The 20,312-nt window shown below is 41.9% G+C and overlaps 1 protein-coding gene across 1 annotated transcript in view; it reads right to left on the bottom strand.

The window, feature by feature from the left end:
• camk1a (calcium/calmodulin-dependent protein kinase Ia) overlaps window positions 1-14,418 on the bottom strand; it is a 57,368-nt gene extending 42,950 nt beyond the window's left edge. Inside the window, exons 1-2 of the mRNA XM_084172747.1 lie at window positions 14,361-14,418; window positions 5,632-5,761 (exon numbers count right to left, since the gene is read on the bottom strand). Of these exons, the coding sequence (XP_084028873.1) occupies window positions 5,632-5,723 (92 nt within the window). The 5' untranslated portion in view covers window positions 5,724-5,761; window positions 14,361-14,418. The remainder of the gene's footprint in view (window positions 1-5,631; window positions 5,762-14,360) is intronic.
• Between the last annotated feature and the right edge of the window lie 5,894 nt (window positions 14,419-20,312).

Below are 20,312 nucleotides of genomic sequence, written 5' to 3'. Positions count from 1 at the left end.
CATTCCATAGAAACTTGTTTTGTCACATTTGTGTGCATATTTGTGTCCCCCTCAAGACCAGTTCAATACATAGATAGAATACATTTTTTCACAATGTTCAACAAAGGAACTTAGATGATCAGTCATCATCAGATATGATCAGGCATAATTCCATGCCATTTACAGTGCATTCGGAAAGTATTCAGACCCCTTGACTTTTTCCACATTTTGTTACGTTACAGCCTTATTCTAAAATTGAGTAAATTTGTTTTTTTTCCTCACACAACATAATGACACAGCAAAAACTGGTTTTTAGAAATGTTTGCTAATTTATTAAAAATAAACACCTGAAATATGACATTTACATAAGTATTCAGACCCTTTACTCAGTACTTTGTTGAAACACCTTTGGCAGCGATTACAGCCTCGAGTCTTCTTGGGTATGACGCTACAAGCTTGACACACTTGTATTTGGGGAGTTTCTCCCATTCTTCTCTGCAGATCCTCTCAAGCTCTGTCAGGTTGGATGGGGAGCGTTGCTGCACAGCTATATTCAGGTCTCTCCAGATATGTTCGATCGGGTTCATGTCCGGGCTCTGGCTGGGCCACTCAAGGACATTCAGAGACCTGTCCCAAAGCCACTCTTGCGTTGTCTTGGCTGTGTGCTTAGGGTCGTTGTCCTGTTGGAAGGTGAACCATCGCCACAGTCTGATGTCCTGAATGCTCTGGAGCAGGTTTTCATCAAAGATCTCTCTGTACTTTGCTCCGTTCATCTTTGCCTCGATCCTGACTATTCCCCCAGTCCCTGCTGCTGAAAAACATCCCCACAGCATGATGCTGCCACAACCATGCTTCACCGTAGGGATGGTGCCAGGTTTCCTCCAGACGTGACGCTTGGCATTCAGGCCAGAGTTCAATCTTGGTTTCATCAGACCAGAGAATCTTGTTTCTCATGGTCTGAGAGTCTTTAGGTGCCTTTTGGCAAACTCCAAGAGGGCTGTCGTGCCTTTTACTGAGGAGTGGCTTCCGTCTGGCCACTCTACCATAAAGTCCTGATTGGTGGTGTGCTGCAGAGATTGTTGTCCTTCTGTAAGGTTCTCCCATCTCCACAGGGGAACTCTAGAGCTTGGTCAGTGACCATCAGGTTCTTGGTCACCTCCCTGACCAAGGCCTATCTCCCCGATTGCTCAGTTTGGCCGGGCGGCCAGCTCTAGGAAGAGTCTTGGTGGTTCCAAACTTCTTCCATTTAAGAATGATGGAGGCCACTGTGTTCTTGGGGTCATTCAATGCTGTAGACATTTTTTGGTACCCTTCCCCAGATCTGTGCCTCGACACGATCCTGTCTCGGAGCATTACGGACAATTCCTTCGACCTCGTGGCTTGGTTTTTGCTCTGACATGCACTGTCAACTGTTGGACCTTATATAGACAGGTGTGTTTCTTTCCAAATCATGTTCAATTAGTTGTATTTACTACAGGTGGACTCCAGTAAAATTGTAGAAACATCTCAAGGATGATCAATGGAAACAGGATGCAGCTGAGCTCAATTTCAAGTCTCATAGCAAAGGGTCTGAATACTTATGTAAATAAGGTATTTCAGTTTTTGTTTGTTTATACATTTGCAAAAATGTCTAAAAACCTGTTTTCGCTTTGTCATTATGGGGTATTGTGTGTAGATTGCTGAGAAAAAAATCATATTCAATCAATTTTAAAATAAGGCTGTAACGTAACAAAATGTGGGGAAAAATCAAGGGGTCTGAATACTTTCCGAAAGCACTGTACATAGTGACATACTGTATTTCTATAATCAAATAAAAACTTCAAATACAACAAAACTGAATGATAAATTATCTTTGGAGGTCATTGTTCCATCAACCCCACATTTCCACAATGACAGAACAGGACAAGACAGGACAGGACCGGACAGTTTGTCCTAAAGCCGCCTCCGGGTCCTAACTCATGAGGAATGTCAGGATTAAACCATAAGACCTGAATACAACATTTCCAAATAAATCAATTAACTCCATACCCTGAATTCCAGGATAGCTGAATTCAGTAATCTCTCTGGGAGCGTAAGGAGCTTTCCGTCAACACATACAGTGGGATTATATTTTGCTGTCTGCCAGGTCTCACTAGAAACACTGACAACAGGGAGGGAAGATTGGCTACAAGGTTTTTATAGGAACAAGGCGATGCTACCCTCCTGGTTATTCACTCTTTAAATCCTGCTTATATAAGACTTTTTATAATATCTTAATATTCTGTCAGACTCCACAGTACTGTATTGAGTTGTCTTTCCAATGTTACTGAAAAAAATAGATAATCAACAAGTTTGTAAGGTTTAAATATTTGGATAAAGATTGTTGTTATTTTGCCACTGTTTGGCATTGAAGCAGTGTGGTGATCTGCTTCTCTCACATTGATGTAACATTGGGATACATATGGTGAAATACTGTAACTGTATATGACTGACTTGTCTCTCTACTTACTTTAGCATTCCCCATTTGGCTACACCAGTCTGATATACTGTAAGGGACCACCTCATTATCCATCCAACAGTGGTTGTGTCCCAAATGGCACCCTATTCCCTATATAATGCACTTCTTTTGAACAGAACTATGGGCCATTTGGGACAAAGCCACTGTTCTCCTTCTTCATTATAGGATCTCTATGGTTCTCCTCCTCAGAACATCCAAGTAAAAGCATAATGGATCCATGGCAGCTTGATGCCGTGCAACAGAAAAAGGCCAAAGATGTTGAAAAATGTTGGACCCATGATCACATCCAAGTGTGTGTTATTACCTCAATGATATTCATGTCACCCTTGCAAAAAGAAGATTCTAACCTTAAGGATGTTTCCTGGTTTAATAAAGGTTAAATAAAATGTCTTCTTCTCACCCTGTTTTTCGTTGGCTCCTTCTTTCATTTTCCCTCTTTGCTCCTCTCACAAGCTACTGTTACTGTGCCATTTGGCCTGGCTGCTCTATGCTCTGTTCTCACTGAGACACTATAAATAAATACAATGATGGCCAAGAACACTAATCTCTCTGGAACGCTAAACGTGATATACTTCTTCTTGCACATCTCTCTCCCAGCATTGAGACTTATATACAGTGGGGTCCGGAATTGTTGGACCCCTTTATAAAGATGAGCTAAAAACTGCATAAAATAAATCATTCAAATACTAAACTATATTGTATGCTTCACATTTTTTTTAAACTATATTATTTTATATTAATACAATTGCTCAGAGAAAGATATTTTGTTTAACAAAAAAAAATGTATAAAAAAGGTAGGAGTAAGAATATTTGATCCCCTGTTTTCAATACTCCAGCACCCTCCCCTTGCGAGGATTAACGACAATGAGCCGTTTTCTAAAATGTTTTATGAGATTGGAGAATCTTTCCAGATCCTAGATAATTAGGGCCCTATAAAATCTGTGTTGCGGAGAATGGGGACGGAATCCCGGAATCTAGACATTAAATGGAATTCAACAATATAAAAAAAAAAATGAATTTAGTAGGAAAATCAACTTAATGTATTGAATTGATTAGAAAATGCATTAATCTGCCCAAGATTATCATAAAACATGCACAAAAAGCTTCAGTGATTCATATTTTCCTTACACTTTCTGAAGAGGCAACATCACAGGAATCAAATCTAATTTTATTTGTCACATGCGCCGAAAACAACAGGTGTAAGTAGACCTTACCGTGAAATTCTTACTTACAAGCCCTTAACTAACAATGCTGTTAAGTTTACATTTTTTTACATTTTAGTCATTTAGCAGATGCTCTTATCCAGAGCGACTTACAGTTTTAGTGAGTGCATACATTTTTCATATTGGCCCCCCGTGGGAATCGAACCCACAACCCTGGCGTTGCAAGCGCGTTGCTCTACCAACTGAGCTACAGTTGTTAGAGTTAAGAAAATATTTACTTAATAAACTAAAATTTAAAAAAAAGTAACACAATAAAATAACAATAATGAGGCTATATACAGGGGGTACCGGTACCGAGTCAATGTGTGGGAGTACAGGTTAGTCGAGGGTGGCCAATTGATTAATTGTTCAGCAGTCTTATGGCTTATGGGTACAAGCTGTTAAGGAGCCTTTTGGACCTAGACACGGTGCTCCGGCACCGCTTGGTGTGCAGTAGCAGAGAGACTGGAGTCTTTAATAATTTTTTGGGCCTTCCTCTGACACTCTGTGTGTGCGCGCATTTGTCTACCACTTTGTGTAGCCGTTATCGATGATGCTAATGTAATGACAACCTTCTTCTGGTAGATGGAAAGGCTTTCCCAAAAACCTCAATGAAATGTTAACTACAAAGTAGCCTATGCCTAACTGGCAGAATGATCTAATGATTATTTGCATCAATCCAGTGGCTATTTGTTTTGCAACTCTGCAATCACATGAGTGCTACAGAAACATTGCTAACCAAATAACGGTCTCTTGCTAGTGCGCAGTTGAACTAGGGTAAATACACCCAAAATTCAAAATGTCAGATTTTTCCCAAACCTCAAAAGTGGTCTTCTGGTGTGGTTTAAGCATTGTTGTGGACTTATAACATCCAATTTTGTTGTTTTTCCTATTAAAATAAGTATGATTTTGAGATTGAAAAACAGAAACCTGGAAAAACAAAAACGGAGACAACGGAATCATGCAAATAATTTAACTGATTTTAGAGGGCCCTACTGATATCCTTAGTCTGCGCTTATGGACTTGATGTGTGCTTGGGGTTATTTTCTTGCAGGAAGATTCACTTGCGTTCAAGTTTCAGCCTCCTGGCAGAGGCAACCAGGTTTTTTGGCAAAAATTATGCAGTTCACCTTAACAAGGGCCCCAGGACCAGCGGAAGCAAAATTGCCCCACAACATCAAAGATCCACCACCATATTTTACAGTAGGGATGAGGTATTCTCTGCACCGCTGGTGTGCGTGGCCAAAGACCTCTATTTTCATGTCATATGACCATATGCATATGCATATGCAGAAAATACCTCACCCCTACTGTAAAATATGGTGGTGGATCTTTGATGTTATTGGGCTATTTTGCTTCCACTGGTCCTGGGGCCCAACGGCATCATGAACTTCACCAAGTACCAGGATGTTTTAGCCAAAAAACTGGTTGCCTCAGCTGGGAGGCTGAAACTTCCAGCAAGACAATATCCCAAACACACATCCACAAAGAAATGTGTTAATTGACCACAAAATCAACATTTTGCAATGGCCATCTCAGTCTCTGGACATGAACCCAATTGAAAACCAGTGGTTTGAATTGAAGAGGGCAGTCCATAAGCGCAGACGAAGGGTATCAAGGATCTGGAAAGATTCTGTATGGAGGAATGGTCTAAGATCCCTCCCAATGTGTTCTCCAATCTCATGAAACATTTTAGAAAAATGCTCAGGGTCATTCTCCAATAATTTTGACCACTATTTTGGGGGTATTTTTTGTATTACTTGTTAAACAAAATCTATTTCTCTGAGCACTTGTATTAGTATATATTTTTCCATTTTTTTTTGCATACAATATAGCTCAGTATTTGTATCATTTATTTTATACACAGTCTTTTTTGCTCATCTTTATCAAGGGATCCAATCATTCCGGACCCCACTGTAGCTATTACTGTAACAGTGGTGTCAGAACACTTACGTTCCCAGAATTTCTTTGAAGTCATAGTTTTCTTTGATGTCTGACGTCTTCTTTTTCCATCCATTCCCGTCCTCTAGATCTCCAAGGGGCATCCTATCCTAAACTGTCAATCCGATCGGCCACGGGAGAACTGTGGAGGGGTAAAGTGGTGGACAGTCAGGCAGAAAGCTTTGCATCACCATTTAGTAAATCCACCTTAAAGGAAAAAAAAGTAAATAATATCTAATGCGATCAACCATATGACTGGGCAGATACTAATCCCAGAGAGCATTTACTGAATGTTAAACGTATCACATGTCGGGTATTTTAATTGTCTGCAATGTATACTTGTTAATGTCTTAATGTAAATTGTTTGTAATGTCTTTTTAGTTCTGTGTTGGACCCCAGGAAGATTAGCCGACGTTATGGCGTCAGCTAATGGGGATCCTAATCAAATTCAAAATTCGAATTCAAAATTAACCAGCAAAACCTGCTCACTGGAAAAGACAAAGACACACACACAAATAAGGAATAGGGTGCCATTCGGGACACAGACATGGTGCTAAACCAGATGTATTGATCAATATGGGAGATTTAAAGCACTTTCCAATGCCGTCTCCTTTAGTATGTTATTCATTCCAACTCACAGAGGACATTTCAGTCGATAAATTACCAGAGGAAAGAGTGATCACCACTCGATGTTGTGTATTTCCCACAAGGCTAAGAGAAGAAGGGAGGAAGAAGGGAGGAAGGGAGGAAGGGAGAGAGAGAGTGAGAGAGAGAGAGAGAGAGAGAGAGAGAGAGAGAGAGAGAGAGAGAGAAAGGTGGTTCTAGATTCTATATACAGTATATTATACTGAACAAAAATATAAATGCAACAAGCAACAATTTCAAAGATTTTACTGAGTTACAGTTCATATAAGGAAAATAAATCAATTTTAATTAATTAATTAGACCCTAATCTATGGATTTCACATGACTTGGCAGGGGCGCAGCCATGGGTGGGCCTGGGAGGGCATAGGCCCACCCACTTGGGAGCCAGGCCCAGCAAATCAGAATTTGTTTTTCCCCACAAAAGGGCTTTATTACAGACAGAAATACTCCTCAGTTTCATCAGCTGTCCGGGTGACTGGTCTCAGACAATCCCGCAGGTGAAGAAGCCGGATATGGAGGTCCTGGGCTGGCGTGGTTACACGGGTTGTGAGGCCGGTTGGTCGTACTGCCAAATTCTCTAAAACGACGTTTGAGGCAGCTTATGGTAGAGAAATGAACATTAAATTCTCTGGCAACAGCTCTGGTGGACATTCCTGCAGTCTGCATGCCAAATGCACGCTCCCTCAAAACTTGAGACTGTGACATTGTGTTGTGTGACAAAACAGCACATTTTAGTGGCCTTTTATTGTCCCCAGCACAAGGTGCACCTGTGTAACGATCATGCTGTTTAATCAGCTTCTTGATATGCCACACCTGCCAGGTGGATGGATTATCTTGGCAAAGGAGAAATGCTCACTAACTGGGATGTAAACAGATTTGTGAACAACATTTTAGAGAAATACACTTTTTGTGCGTATGGAACATTTCTGGGATCTTTTATTTTATCTCATGAAACATGGGACTAACACTTTAAATGTTGCGTTTATATTTTTGTTCAGTATATATATCAGGGATGGGCCCGCAGACAAATTTCATAGATAAATAAAAAGATTGTCTGTCCTAGGTTGCAACACTCACTACCAAGTTCCAAACTGCCTCTGGAAGCAACGTCTGCACAATAACTGTTTGTCAGGAGATACATGAAATGGGTATCCATGGGCGAGCAGCCACATACAAGCTTAAGATCACCATGCACATTGCCAAGCGTCGGTTGGAGTGTTGTAAATTCTGTGCTTCCAACTTTGTGGCAACAGTTTGGGGAAGGCCCTTTCCTGTTTCAGCATGACAATGCCCCTGGGCACAAAGCAAGGTCCATACAGAAATGGTTTGTTGAGATAGGTGTGGAAGAACTTGACTGGCCTGCACAGAGCCCTGACCTCAAACCCATAGAGCACCTTTGGGATGAATTGAAATGCTGACTGAGAGCCAGGCCTAATCACCCAACATCAGTGCCCGAACTCACTAATGCTCGTGGCTGAATGGAAGCAAGTCCCTGCAGCAATATTCCAACCTCTAGTGGAAAGCCTTCCCAGAAGAGTGGAGGCTGTTATCGCAGCAAAGGGGGGACCAACTCCATATTAATGCCCATGATTTTGGAATGAGATGTTCGACGAGCAGGTGTCCACATACTTATTCATGTAGTGTGTGTGTGTGTATAAATATACATACACTACCAGTCAAAGGTTTGGACACAACTACTCATTCAACGGTTTTTCTTTATTTGGAGAAAAAAAATGTACATTGTAGAATAATAGTGAAAACATCAAAACTATGAAATAACACATATGGAATCATGTAGTAAACAAAAAAAGTGTTAAACAAATCAAAATATATTTTATAATTGAGATTCTTCAAATAGCCACCCTTTGCCTTGATGACAGCTTTGCACACTCTCAGCATTCTCTCAACCAGCTTCATGAGGTAGTCACCTGGAATGCATTTCAATTAACAGGTGTGCCTTCTTAAAAGTTAATTTGTGGAATTCATTTCCTTCTTAAAGAGTTTGAGCCAATCAGTTGTGTTGTGACAAGGTGGGGGGGGGGACAGTCCATCATTACTTAAAGACATGAAGGTCAGTCAATACGGAACATTTCAAGAACTTTGAAAGTTTCTTCAAGTGCAGTCGCAAAAACCATCAAGCGCTATGATGAAACTGGCTCTCATGAGGACCGCCACAGGAATGGAAGACCCAGAGTTACCTCTGCTGCAGGGGATAAGTTCATTAGAGTTACCAGCCTCAGAAATTGCAGCCCAAATAAATGCTTCACAGAGTTCAAGTCACAGACACATCTCAACATCAACTGTTCAGATGGGACTGTGTGAATCAGGCCTTCATGGTCGAATTGCTGCAAAGAAACCACGACTAAAGGACACCAATAAGAAGAAGAGACCTGCTTGGGCCAAGAAACACGGGCAATGGACATAGACCGGTGGAAATGTGTCCAAATTTGAGATTTTTAGTTCCAACCGCCGTGGCTTTGTGAGACGCGGTGTGGGTGAACGGATGGTCTCTGCATGTGTAGTTCCCACCGTAAAGCATGGAGGAGGAGGTGTTATGGTGTGGGGGTGCTTTGCTGGTGACACTGTCTGTGATTTATTTAGAATTCAAGGCACACTTAACTTAACCAGCATGGCTACCACAGCATTCTGCAGCGATATGCCATCCCATCTGGTTTGGGTTTAGTGAGACTATAATTTGTTTTTCAACAGGACAATGGCCCTTACACAGACAATGACCCAATACACCTCCAGGCGGTGTAAGGGCTATTTGACCAAGAAGGAGAGTGATGGAGTGCTGCATCAGATGACCTGGCCTCCACAATCCCCCGACCTCAACCAAATTGAGATAGTTTGGGATGAGTCGGACGGCAGAGTGAAGGAAAAGAAGCCAACAATTGCTCAGCATATGTGGGAACTCCTTCAAGACTGTTGGAAAAGCATTCCAGGTGAAGCTGGTTGAGAGAATGCCAAGAGTGTGCAAAGCTGTCATCAAGGCAAAGGGTGGCTATTTGAAGAATCTCAAATATAAAATATATTTTGATTTGTTTAACACTTTTTTGGTTACTACATGATTATATATGTGTTATTTCATAGTTTTGATGTCTTCACTATTATTCTACAATGTAGAAAATAGTAAAAATAAAGAAAAACCCTTGAATGAGTAGGTGTGTCCAAACTTATGACTCCATTCGGAAAATATTCAGACCCCTACCCCTTTTCCCATTTTGTTACGTTACTGCCTTCTTCTAAAATGGACATACAATACCCCATAATGACAGTGAAAACTGGTTTTTAGAAATGTTAGCAAATTTATTAAAAATAAAAAACAATTACCTTATTTACATAAGTATTCAGACCCTTTGCTGTGAGACTCGAAATTGAGCTCAGGTGCATCCTGTTTCCATTGATTATCCTACAACTTGATTGGAGTCCACTTGTTGTGAATTCAATTGATTGGAAATTATTTGGAAAGGCACACACCTGTCTATATAAGGTCCCACAGTTGACAGTGCATGTCAGAGCAAAAACCAAGCCATGAGGTCGAAGGACAGGATTGTGTCGAAGCACAGATCTGGGTAGGGGTACCAAAAATGTCTGCAGCATTGAAGGTCCCCAAGAACACAGCAGCCTCCATCATTCTTAAATGGAAAAAGTTTGGAACCACCAAGACTCTTCCTAGAGCTGGCCGCCCAGCCATCTCTGCAGTACTCCACCAATCAGGCCTTTATGGTAGAGTGGCCTGACGGAAGCCACTCCTCAGTAAAAGGCACATGACAGCCCACTTGGAGCTTGCCAAAAGGCACCTAAAGGACTAAGACCATGAGAAACAAGATTCTCTGGTCTGATGAAACCAAGATTGAACTCTTTGGCCTGAATGCCAAGCGTCACGTCTGGAGGAAACCTGGCACCATCTCTAAGGTGAAGCATGGTGGTGGCAGCATCATGCTGTGGGGATGTTTTTCAGCGGCAGGGACTGGGAGACTAGTCGGGATAGAGGGAAAGATAAACAGAGCAAAGTACAGAGAGATCCATGATGAAAACCTACTCCAGAGCGCGCAGGACCTTAGACTGGGGCGAAGGTTCACCTTCCAACAGGACAACGACCCTAAGCACACAGCCAAAACAACGCAGGAGTGGCTTCGGGACAAGTCTCTGAATGTCCTTGAGTGGCCCAGCCAGAGCCCGGACTTGAACATGATTGAACACCTCTGGAGAGACCTGAAAATAGCTGTGCAGCGACACTCCCCATCCAATCTGACAGAGCTTGAGAGGATCTGCAGAGAAGAATGGGAGAAACTCCCCAAATACAGGTATGCCAAGCTTGTAGCGTCATACCCAAGAAGACTCGAGGCTGTAATCGCTGCCAAAGGTGCTTCAACAAAGTACTGAGTAAAGGGTCTGAATACTTAAATAAATATGATATTTATATAACACAACAGTGGTAGGCCTGATCACCGACAACGATGAGACAGCCTATAGGGAGGAGGTCCGAGACCTGGCCGTGTGGTGCCAGGATAACAACCTCTCCCTCAACGTGATCAAGACAAAGGAGATGATTGTGGACTACAGGAAAAATCTGAGGACTGAGCACACCCCCATTGAGCACACCCCCATTCTCATCGACTTGGCTGTAGTGGAACAGGTTGAGAGCTTCAAGTTCCTTGGTGTCCACATCGCCAACGAACTATCATGGTCCAAACACACCAAGACAGTCGTGAAGAGGGCACGACAAAGCCTATTCCCCCTCAGAAAAGATTTGGCATGGGTCCTCAGATCCTCAAAAAGTTCTACAGCTGCACCATCGAGAGCATCCTGACTGGTTGCATCATCGCCTGTTACGGCAACTGCTCGGCCTCAAACCGCAAGGCACTACAGAGGGTAGTCCGTACGGCCCAGTACATCACTGGGGCCAAGTTTCCAGCCATCCAGGACCTCTATACCAGGCGGTGTCAGAGGAAGGCCCTCAAAATTGTCAAAGACTCCAGCCACCCTAGTCATAGACTGTTCTCTCTGCTACCGCACGGCAAGCGGTACCGGAGTGCCAAGTCTAGGTCCAAAATACTTCTCAACAGCTTCTACCCCCAAGCCATAAGACTCCTGAACAGCTAATCATGGCTACCCGGACTATTTGCACTGCCCCCCCACCCCATCTTTTTACGCTGCTGCTACTCTGTTTATTATTTATGCATAGTCACTTTAACTCTACCCACATGTACATATTACCTCAATTACCTCGACTAGCCCGTGCCCCCGCACATTGACTCTGTACCGGTACCCCCCTGTATATAGCCTCCCTACTGTTATTTTATTTTACTGCTGCTCTTTACTGAACACTTTTTTTTAAACATTTCTTTAAAAAATGCATTCTTGGTTAAGGGCTTGTAAGTAAGCATTTCACTGTAATGTCTACACCTGTTGTATTGTAAGTCGCTCTGGATAAGAGCGTCTGCTAAATGACTAAAATGTAAATGTTAAAATATATTTCCGTTTTTAATTTTTAATAAATTTGCTGAAAAATCTAAAAAAAAACAGTTTTTTCTTTGTCATTATGGGGTATTGTGTCTAGATGAGGACGAAAAAAACATTTAACCTCTTAAGGATCGGACCCTTTTTTTCAATTTTCGCCTAAAATGACATACCCAAATCTAACTGCCTGTAGCTCAGGACCTGAAGCAAGGATATGCATATTATTGATACCATTTGAAAGGAAACACTTTGAAGTTTGTGGAAATGTGAAATGAATGTAGGAGAATATAACACATTAGATCTGGTAAAAGATGATACAAACAAAAAAAGGGGGAAGGCCACAATATAATATTGCAGTTTAGGCGCAATTTAGATCTTGACCACTAGATGGCAGCAGTGTGTGTGCAAAGTTTCAGATCGATCCAGTGCAGCATTGCAATACTGGACTATTTTGTATCAAGTCTGCCCAAATGTGCCGAATTGGTCAATTGATACATTTTCAAGTACATAACTATAGAGAACATAAAAAAATGATATGGCAATACAAAATGTAAGTTTACACACTCCCAGGAATGTCATACATGATGGATCATTAGCTTATACACTAACTTTCACACATCTAGATGGCCGGGCGGGGTGGGTGTGGAGCCAGAGACAGCAGTGGTTCAAACTGTAGAACCCAGTTCCTACATTTGAATATAAAAATGTATTTAATCAAACAAAACTATGCTACATTTTATCTCTGGGACCCTTAGAATGACAAATCAGAGCAAGATTACTGAATGTAAGTACATTATTTAACTTCAGAGGTGAATGTATCAAACCAGTTGCCGTGCTAAGTTTTTGGTTGTTGTGCACTCTCCTTAAACAAAGGCATGGTATTTCTTCACTGTAATAGCTACTGTAAATTGGACAGGGCAGTTAGATTAACAAGAATTGAAGCTTTCTGCCCATATAAGACATGTCTATGTCCTGGAAAGTTTTATGTTACTTACAACAGTCATGCTAATCACATTAGTGCATGTTAGCTCAACCGTCCCGTATATGGGACACCGATCCCGTAGAGGTTAATCCATTTTAGAACAGGGCTCTAACGTAACGATATGTGGAAAAATTCAAGGGGTCTGGATACATTCTGAATGCACTGTATATACACTGAACAAAAATATAATACGCAACAATTTCAACGATTTTACTCATCTTTAGATAAGATTGTTCAACACTCAACAGAGTCAACACTGGAAACTGATGGATGTAACTGTTTTCAGGCAGTAGGCTCAAGTAGTTTCATCCACCATCATTAGGATGGATGTTTCATTTAGTGAAGTGTATTACTAGGAGATTTAGCAGTACAATTTTTATTAATTTCACATACTTTGTCTGTAGGTTGTAATGAGGTGAAAATAAGTTGAATAAGGCAACAGTCAAACATACTTGTTTAGGGCTACAGAGAAAGGGAGATTTTTCTGGACCCTAACATCTGTTGTACAACTACAACCTCTCTACAAGTGTAAGTTATGCCAACCTATCAAGAACTGATGATGACCATTACCCTGTAGGCAAAGTCCTAGTGTGTAGCACAGTGCAGTGCACCCATAGTCACATGGGAAAGTGTGGCAGTCCTGGACATTATTGCTCTATGTATGAATAGTAGTTTAGTATTGCATCTCTCAAGTAGTAAGGAAAGCCAGAGGCTGAATAGGCTATAGCAGAATATCCACAGGAAATATGCAATATCTTGTTCCATAGCCTCAGATCTTCTAGCTTTATTCAATTTCTAACAGGCTATGACAAGACTTGAAATGTAAGAAAAAATTGATCTGATATAGAAAATAATTGAATAGGGCTGCGTTTACACAGGCAGACAAATTCTGACGTTTTTTTCACTAATAGGTCTTTTCAACAATCTGACCAGCTCAAAAAAAAAGATCTGATGTGGAAAGATCTAATGTAAAAAGCTCTGAAAAATATCTGATATAAGTTAGTGAAACAAAGATCAGAATTGTATGGAAAAATGTATGCACTCACTAACTGTAAGTCGCTCTGGATAAGAGCGTCTACTAAATGACTAAAATGTAAATGTAATTGGTCTGCCTGTGTAAACGCAGCCTAAATACTTACTTCATTGTCAATTGTGTGAGAAACTGGCAGGTTTTCATAGGCACGATTAGTCTATCAATGACAACCGTAGGCCTACAATGGCAGAGGGGTTGACCATTGAGATTATGAATCAGAGCCGCCAAAAAATGTAATCTATTATCATATTGACTAATCTGTCCAACACAGGTAGCCTACAAGTATAGCGCACATCAATAGGCGATTGTTGGAATCAAAATACAACGTGTGTGGGTGTGCATAAACATTCTGAACGTTCAAGGGTAGGCTATAGTCCAGCGAGTGTATAAAAACGGCTATTGTCATAGAGCATCATTGGATATGAATTGTAGGCTACGGTAGAACGTACAAGACATTGCCTATGCAAAATTGAACATGCGCCAGTTGGATAGACAGGCTATAGAATAGTATACTGCGACATTATAGCCTGCACGAGGACAACAACAAAAAACGCAATGTCTGAAATGTGGTTAGACTACGTTTTCGTATGTGCCCAAATAGAATGAAAATCTTACCTGAATGCGCAGAGCTCAAGAATCCCTTCTCCCTCTAATGGGCTGTTTGGCTCTATGCGCAGCGCTAGATCCGTTGCGGCTGCTCGTCTCGCGCCTGACGTCAAAGAAGGGCATTGGTTTCACAGCCCAGGAAATCAAACAGCCCTAAATCAACCACAGCTAAAAAGTAGCCTACTGTACCTACTTAAATCAATATAGCCTGGCATCAAAAGAGCCTGGCATGTAGGGTTGTAAAGCTACCGGTAATTTACCAAAGTTAGCGGAATCTTCGGTAATGTTGGTCATTAACAGGTAATCTATGGTAACTTTGGTAATTTACACTTGAATAAGTTTTTTAAATGTGTTCATATATAGCAGGCCTGATAGGCTAGTATAAAATGTTTTTATCTGTGTCCATGAGTTTCTAGGGGATAGACCATATGGTTCAAGAGAAAGCCTAATTAATGAAAAAAAGCATCTAATCAACAGCAATGACATAATGTTTTCACAACTGCCACCAGTTTGGCGCCAAAGCATTTACAACAAAGACATATTGAAATAAATAAAAGTGTGGAGAACATAGTATATAAAGGATATTTCATGCTGAAATCCTCATATTAAACACCAATGGTATTCACTAAGTTGATGGTTTATATTTAAGATAATGTTTTACAGCTTTGTCATAGTTATTCTTTTTTAATCATCTTATTTTATATGTGATAAGGCCACACAGAGGACCATAGATAATTAAAGACATCTGTGATAATCGGAAGTACCCAAAAAGGCCACTAGATGTCATTTTATATAATTCCCCCCAAAACTGGAAAGCTACCAAAATTCTGGTAGTTTACTGGTAAACTTAGAAAGTTTCCAGTAATAAGCCCTACCTTTGCAACCCTACTGGGATGGATTGTAGCTAAAGCTAATAGCCTAATTGAGGGGGTGCAATTATTATTATTGAGGGGGTGCAATTCCAGATTCCACACATTTCCATTCCATTCCAATGGATGAATGTTAAAACGATTTCATTTTGATTCTGAGAACTCTACAGATGTCATTTGAGCCAGTTTGCTACAGCAGGAAAAGAATCCTGCAGCAACAGATTTTATTGAGTTACAGTTCATCTATCAATTTAAATAAATTCATTAGGCCCTAATCCAGTGTTTCCCAACCCTGGTCCTCGAGTACCCCCAAGCACACCTGATTCAACGTGTCAACTCATCATCAAGCCCTCAATGAGTTGAATGAGGCGTGTTTGTCCAGGGCTACAACAACGTGTACTGTTGGGGGTACTCGAGGACCAGTGTTGGTAAACACTGCTTAATCTATGGATTTCACATGACTGGGAATACAGATATGCATCTCTTGGTCACAGATATCGTTTTTTTTTTTTTTTTAAGGTAGGGGCGTGGATCAGAAAACCAGTCAGTATCTGGTGTGACCACCATTTTCCTCATGCAGTTTGACAAATCTCCTTCGCATAGAGTTGATCAGGGAGTTGATTGTGGCCTGTGGAATGATGTCCCATTCCTCCTCGTCGATCCAGAGCATCCCAAACATGATCAATGGGTGACATGTCTGGTGAGTATGTAGGCCAAGGAAGAACTGGGACATTTTCAGCTTTCAGGAATTGTGTACAGATCCTTGAGACATGGGGCTGTGCATTATCATACTGAAACATGAGGTGATGGCGGTGGATGGCACAACAATGGGCCTCAGGAGCTCGTCCACGGTATCTCTGCGCCATAAAAATTCCATAGATAAAATACAATTGTGTTTGTTGTCCGTAGCTTATGCCTGCCCATACCATAACCCCACCACCACCACGGGGCACTCTGTTCACACCGTTGACATCAGCAAACCGCTCGCCCACACGATGCCATACACGCCATCTGCCCGGTACAGTTGATACCGGGATTCATCCGTGAAGAGCACACTTCTCCAGCGTGCCAGTGTCCATCAAAGGTGAGCATTTGCCAACTGAAGTCGGTTACGACCCTGGTGAAGACCACGAGCACGCAGATGAGCTTCCCTGAGACGGTGTCTGACAGTCTGTGCAGAAATTTTTCGGTTGTGCAAACCATAGTTTCATCAGCTGACCGGGTGGCTAGTCTCAGACGATCCCACCGGTGAAGAAGCCGGATGTGGAGATCCTGGGTTGGCGTGGTTACACGTGGTCTGTGGTTGTGAAGCCGGTTGGGCATACTGCCAAATTCTCTAAAACGACGCTTATGGTAGAGAAATGAGCATTCAATTCTCTGGCAACAGCTCTGGTGGACATTCCTGCAGTCATCACAAGGTGCACTTGTGTGATGATCATGCTGTTTAATCAGCTTCTTGATATGCCACACCTGTCAGGTGGATGGATTATCTTTGCAAAGGAGAAAGGCTCACTAACAGGGATGTAAACAAATGCGTGGACAAAATGAGATAAATAAGCTTTTTGTGCGTAGGGAACATTTCTGGGATCTTTTATTTCATCTCATGAAACCAACACTTTACATGTTGCGTTTATATTTTTGTTCAGTGTATTATGTGTATTATAATTAATGGACATTTTTCTAGGAGTTGATTCATTTTTCGTAAGGGAAAATCAAGTCTGAAATTTCAGAGTGGAAATTACAAACTTCAGAAGCATTTTTAAACATGTAATTACCCTCCAGATATCAATGTATGTTACCAGATAGTCACATTCTAAACTTTACTCAGTCAAATTACTCAATGCCTCGGATTGGTCATATGGGTTATGGAGGAGTAGTTTATATATTCCATCAAATCAAATGTAACCCATTCAGGTGATTAGGGTTAGGAAAAGGGTCAGGGTTTAGGTTTGGTACCTCGGTTCGGAATTGTCCCTAGCCCTAGAGTAATCTTTGCTAGCAGCTGCTGCTGCTTCTTCTTCTTCTTCTTCTTCTTCTTCTTCTTCTTCTTCTTCTTCTTCTTCTTCTTCTTCTTCTTCTTCTTCGCGATCACACAATTTAATGTGTATTCCCTAAAATAGGATTCCCTAAAATGGAACAAAATATCAAAAAAACTACCAAACAAATAAAATTAAACAACTTTTCTGTTAAAAAAACCCCCAAACAGATCTGATCCCTTCACAGGCTCAAGGGGAACCTAGGAGGGCAGGTCTTCTGGCGCCAGTACCCCTTGCAAGTCTTCAGATGTAAAATCCTTAAGTCACAAAAACCTTTCTGCCGCAGCCACAATAATGTCCAGTTTCTTCGATTTCTTTGAGACTTGTGCCATACAGTTTATAACTGTGGCAATGAACGCCACAAAATCCACAATTTTAACACACAGTGTCTTTTGACTGGCAGCAAACATTTACTACAGGCTGTGGTGTGTCCACTACCAGATCTTCACTAGCATCACTTGTTTTCTCAATTATTTTCATCGCCTCACCATAGACGATTCGATTGACCGCTCTAAATTTTGCCACCTCAATCTCCTTCACCCTTACAGGGCACTCCAGGAACTCGGGATCATGATTCCCACCACAATTGCTACACACTGTTCTTCAATATACTCTGTCCGTCTGCACACACTTGAAACGTGGCCAAATCCATCACAATACTTACACTGCAATGGTTTGGGGACGAAAACTCTTACAGCGTATCTTATAAAGCAGTCCCGTGTAGCTCAGTTGGTAGAGCATGACGCTTGCAATGCCAGGGTTGTGGGTTTGATTCCCACGGGGGGTCAGTATGAAAATGTATGCACTCACTAACTGTAAGTCGCTCTGGATAAGAGCGTCTGCTAAATAACTTTAAAATATATATATATATATATATATATATATATATATATATACAAAAATAAAACAAAAAATCAACTCTGCAAAAAAAGAAACGTCCCTTTTTCAGGACCCTGTCTTTCAAAGATAATTTGTAAAAATCCAAATAATTTCACAGATCTTCATTGTAAAGGGTTTAAACACTGTTTCCCATGCTTGTTCAATGAACCATAAATAATTAATGAACATGCACCTGTGGAACGGTCGTTAAGACACTAACAGCTTACAGACGGTAGGCAATTAAGGTCACAGTTATGAAAACTTAGGACACTAAAGAAGCCTTTCTACTGACTCTGAAAAGCACCAAAAGAAAGATGCCCAGAGTCCCTGCTCATCGGCGTGAACATGCCTTAGGCATGCTGCAAGGAGGCATGAGGACTGCAGATGTGGCCAGGGCAATAAATTGCAATCTCTGTACTGTGTGACGCCTAAGACCGCGCTACAGGGAGACAGGACGGACAGCTGATCATCCTCGCAGTGGCAGACCACGTGTAACAACACCTGCACAGGATCGGTACATCCGAACATCACACCTGCGGGACAGGTACAGGATGGCAACAACAACTGCCAGAGTTACACCAGGAACGCACAATCCCTCCATCAGTGCACAGACTGTCCGCAATAGGCTGAGAGAGGCTGGACTGAGGGCTTGTAGGGCTGTTGTAAGGCAGGTTCTTACCAGACATCACCAGCAATATGGGCACAAACACACCGTCGCTGGACCAGACAGGACTGGCAAAAAGTGCTCTTCACTGATGAGTCGCGGTTTTGTCTCACCAGGGGTGATGGTCGGATTCGCGTTTATCGTCGAAGGAATGAGCGTTACACCAAGGCCTGTACTCTGGAGCAGGATCGATTTGGAGGTGGAGGGTCCGTCATAGTCTGGGGCGTTGTGTCACAGCATCATCGGACTGAGCTTGTTGTCATTGCAGGCAATCTCAATGCTGTGCGTTACAAGGAAGACATCCTCCTCCCTCATGTGGTACCTTTCCTGCAGGCTCATCCTGACCCTCCAGCATGACAATGCCACCAGCCATACTGCTCATTCTGTGCGTGATTTCCTCCAAGACAGGAATGTCAGGCCAGCGAAGAGCCCGTATCTCAATCCCATTGAGCACGTCTTGGACCTGTTGGATCGGAGGGTGAGGGCTAGGGCCATTCCCCCCCAGAAATGTCCGGGAACTTGCAGGTGCCTTGGTGGAAGAGTGGAGTAACATCTCACAGCAAGAACTGGCAAATCTGGTGCAGTCCATGAGGAGATGCACTGCATTACTTAGTGCAGCTGGTGGCCACACCAGATACTGACTGTTACTTTTGATTTTGACCCCCCCTTTGTTCAGGGACACATTATTCAATTTCTGTTAGTCACATGTCTGTGGAACTTGTTCAGTTTATGTCTCAGTTGTTGAATCTTGTTATTTTCATACAAATATTTACACGTTAAGTTTGCTGAAAATAAACACAGTTGACAGTGAGAGGACATTTCTTTTTTTGCTGCATAGGTATTTGTTCTTTATCAAAAAACAACAGGACCGACAGACTTTATTATTTATCTCCATTAACCCAGCGGGTCAGATGCCGGGCACCAACCACACCAGGAATTATCTTCAGGGATTCAACCTGAATATCCGTCTTCACCCCTGAGATGACTCCTTTGAGGGGTGCTCTACTCCGAAGTTCAAAACACAAAGCTTCTGTTGTCCGGATTCTTTGGAGGCTCACTGCAATCTTCCTCTGTTCTTCATAAATACAATTAATCCAAATAAGACCACTCCTGGTCACTCTGACATACCCCACTTTTCCCTGGCATACTTCACCATTTTCGATACCTCAAACGTCTCCCACATATGCATCCTTACTCAACAAACGCATCTCAACAATAAGCGATTCATTATCATTCATACACGTATCCTCCACTGCAATTTTAGTGGTTTATTTTTTGCTCCATTTTCGATACTAATGTCGTCCATTCAGAACATTCGTCTTCACCAACTTTGCTCGACGAGCTGCTTGATTCGAACTTCATTATCCACTTCCGCCATGTTTCCCAAGCACCACCACCCACCGTCAGACAGAAACGCTTCGCCACCACAACAGCGACACTCCTACGGATATTTTTATTTGTAAATCCAATGTCGCCTCCACTTTTTCCAAATGATTCGCAGCTTTATAGGGTC

The sequence above is a fragment of the Coregonus lavaretus genome (genome assembly GCF_964263955.1).
Source record: "Coregonus lavaretus genome assembly, chromosome: 12".
NCBI lineage: Eukaryota > Metazoa > Chordata > Actinopteri > Salmoniformes > Salmonidae > Coregonus > Coregonus lavaretus.
The sequence above is the reverse complement of the archived record's forward strand: the minus strand, read 5'-3'. Positions and strand labels throughout refer to the sequence as shown.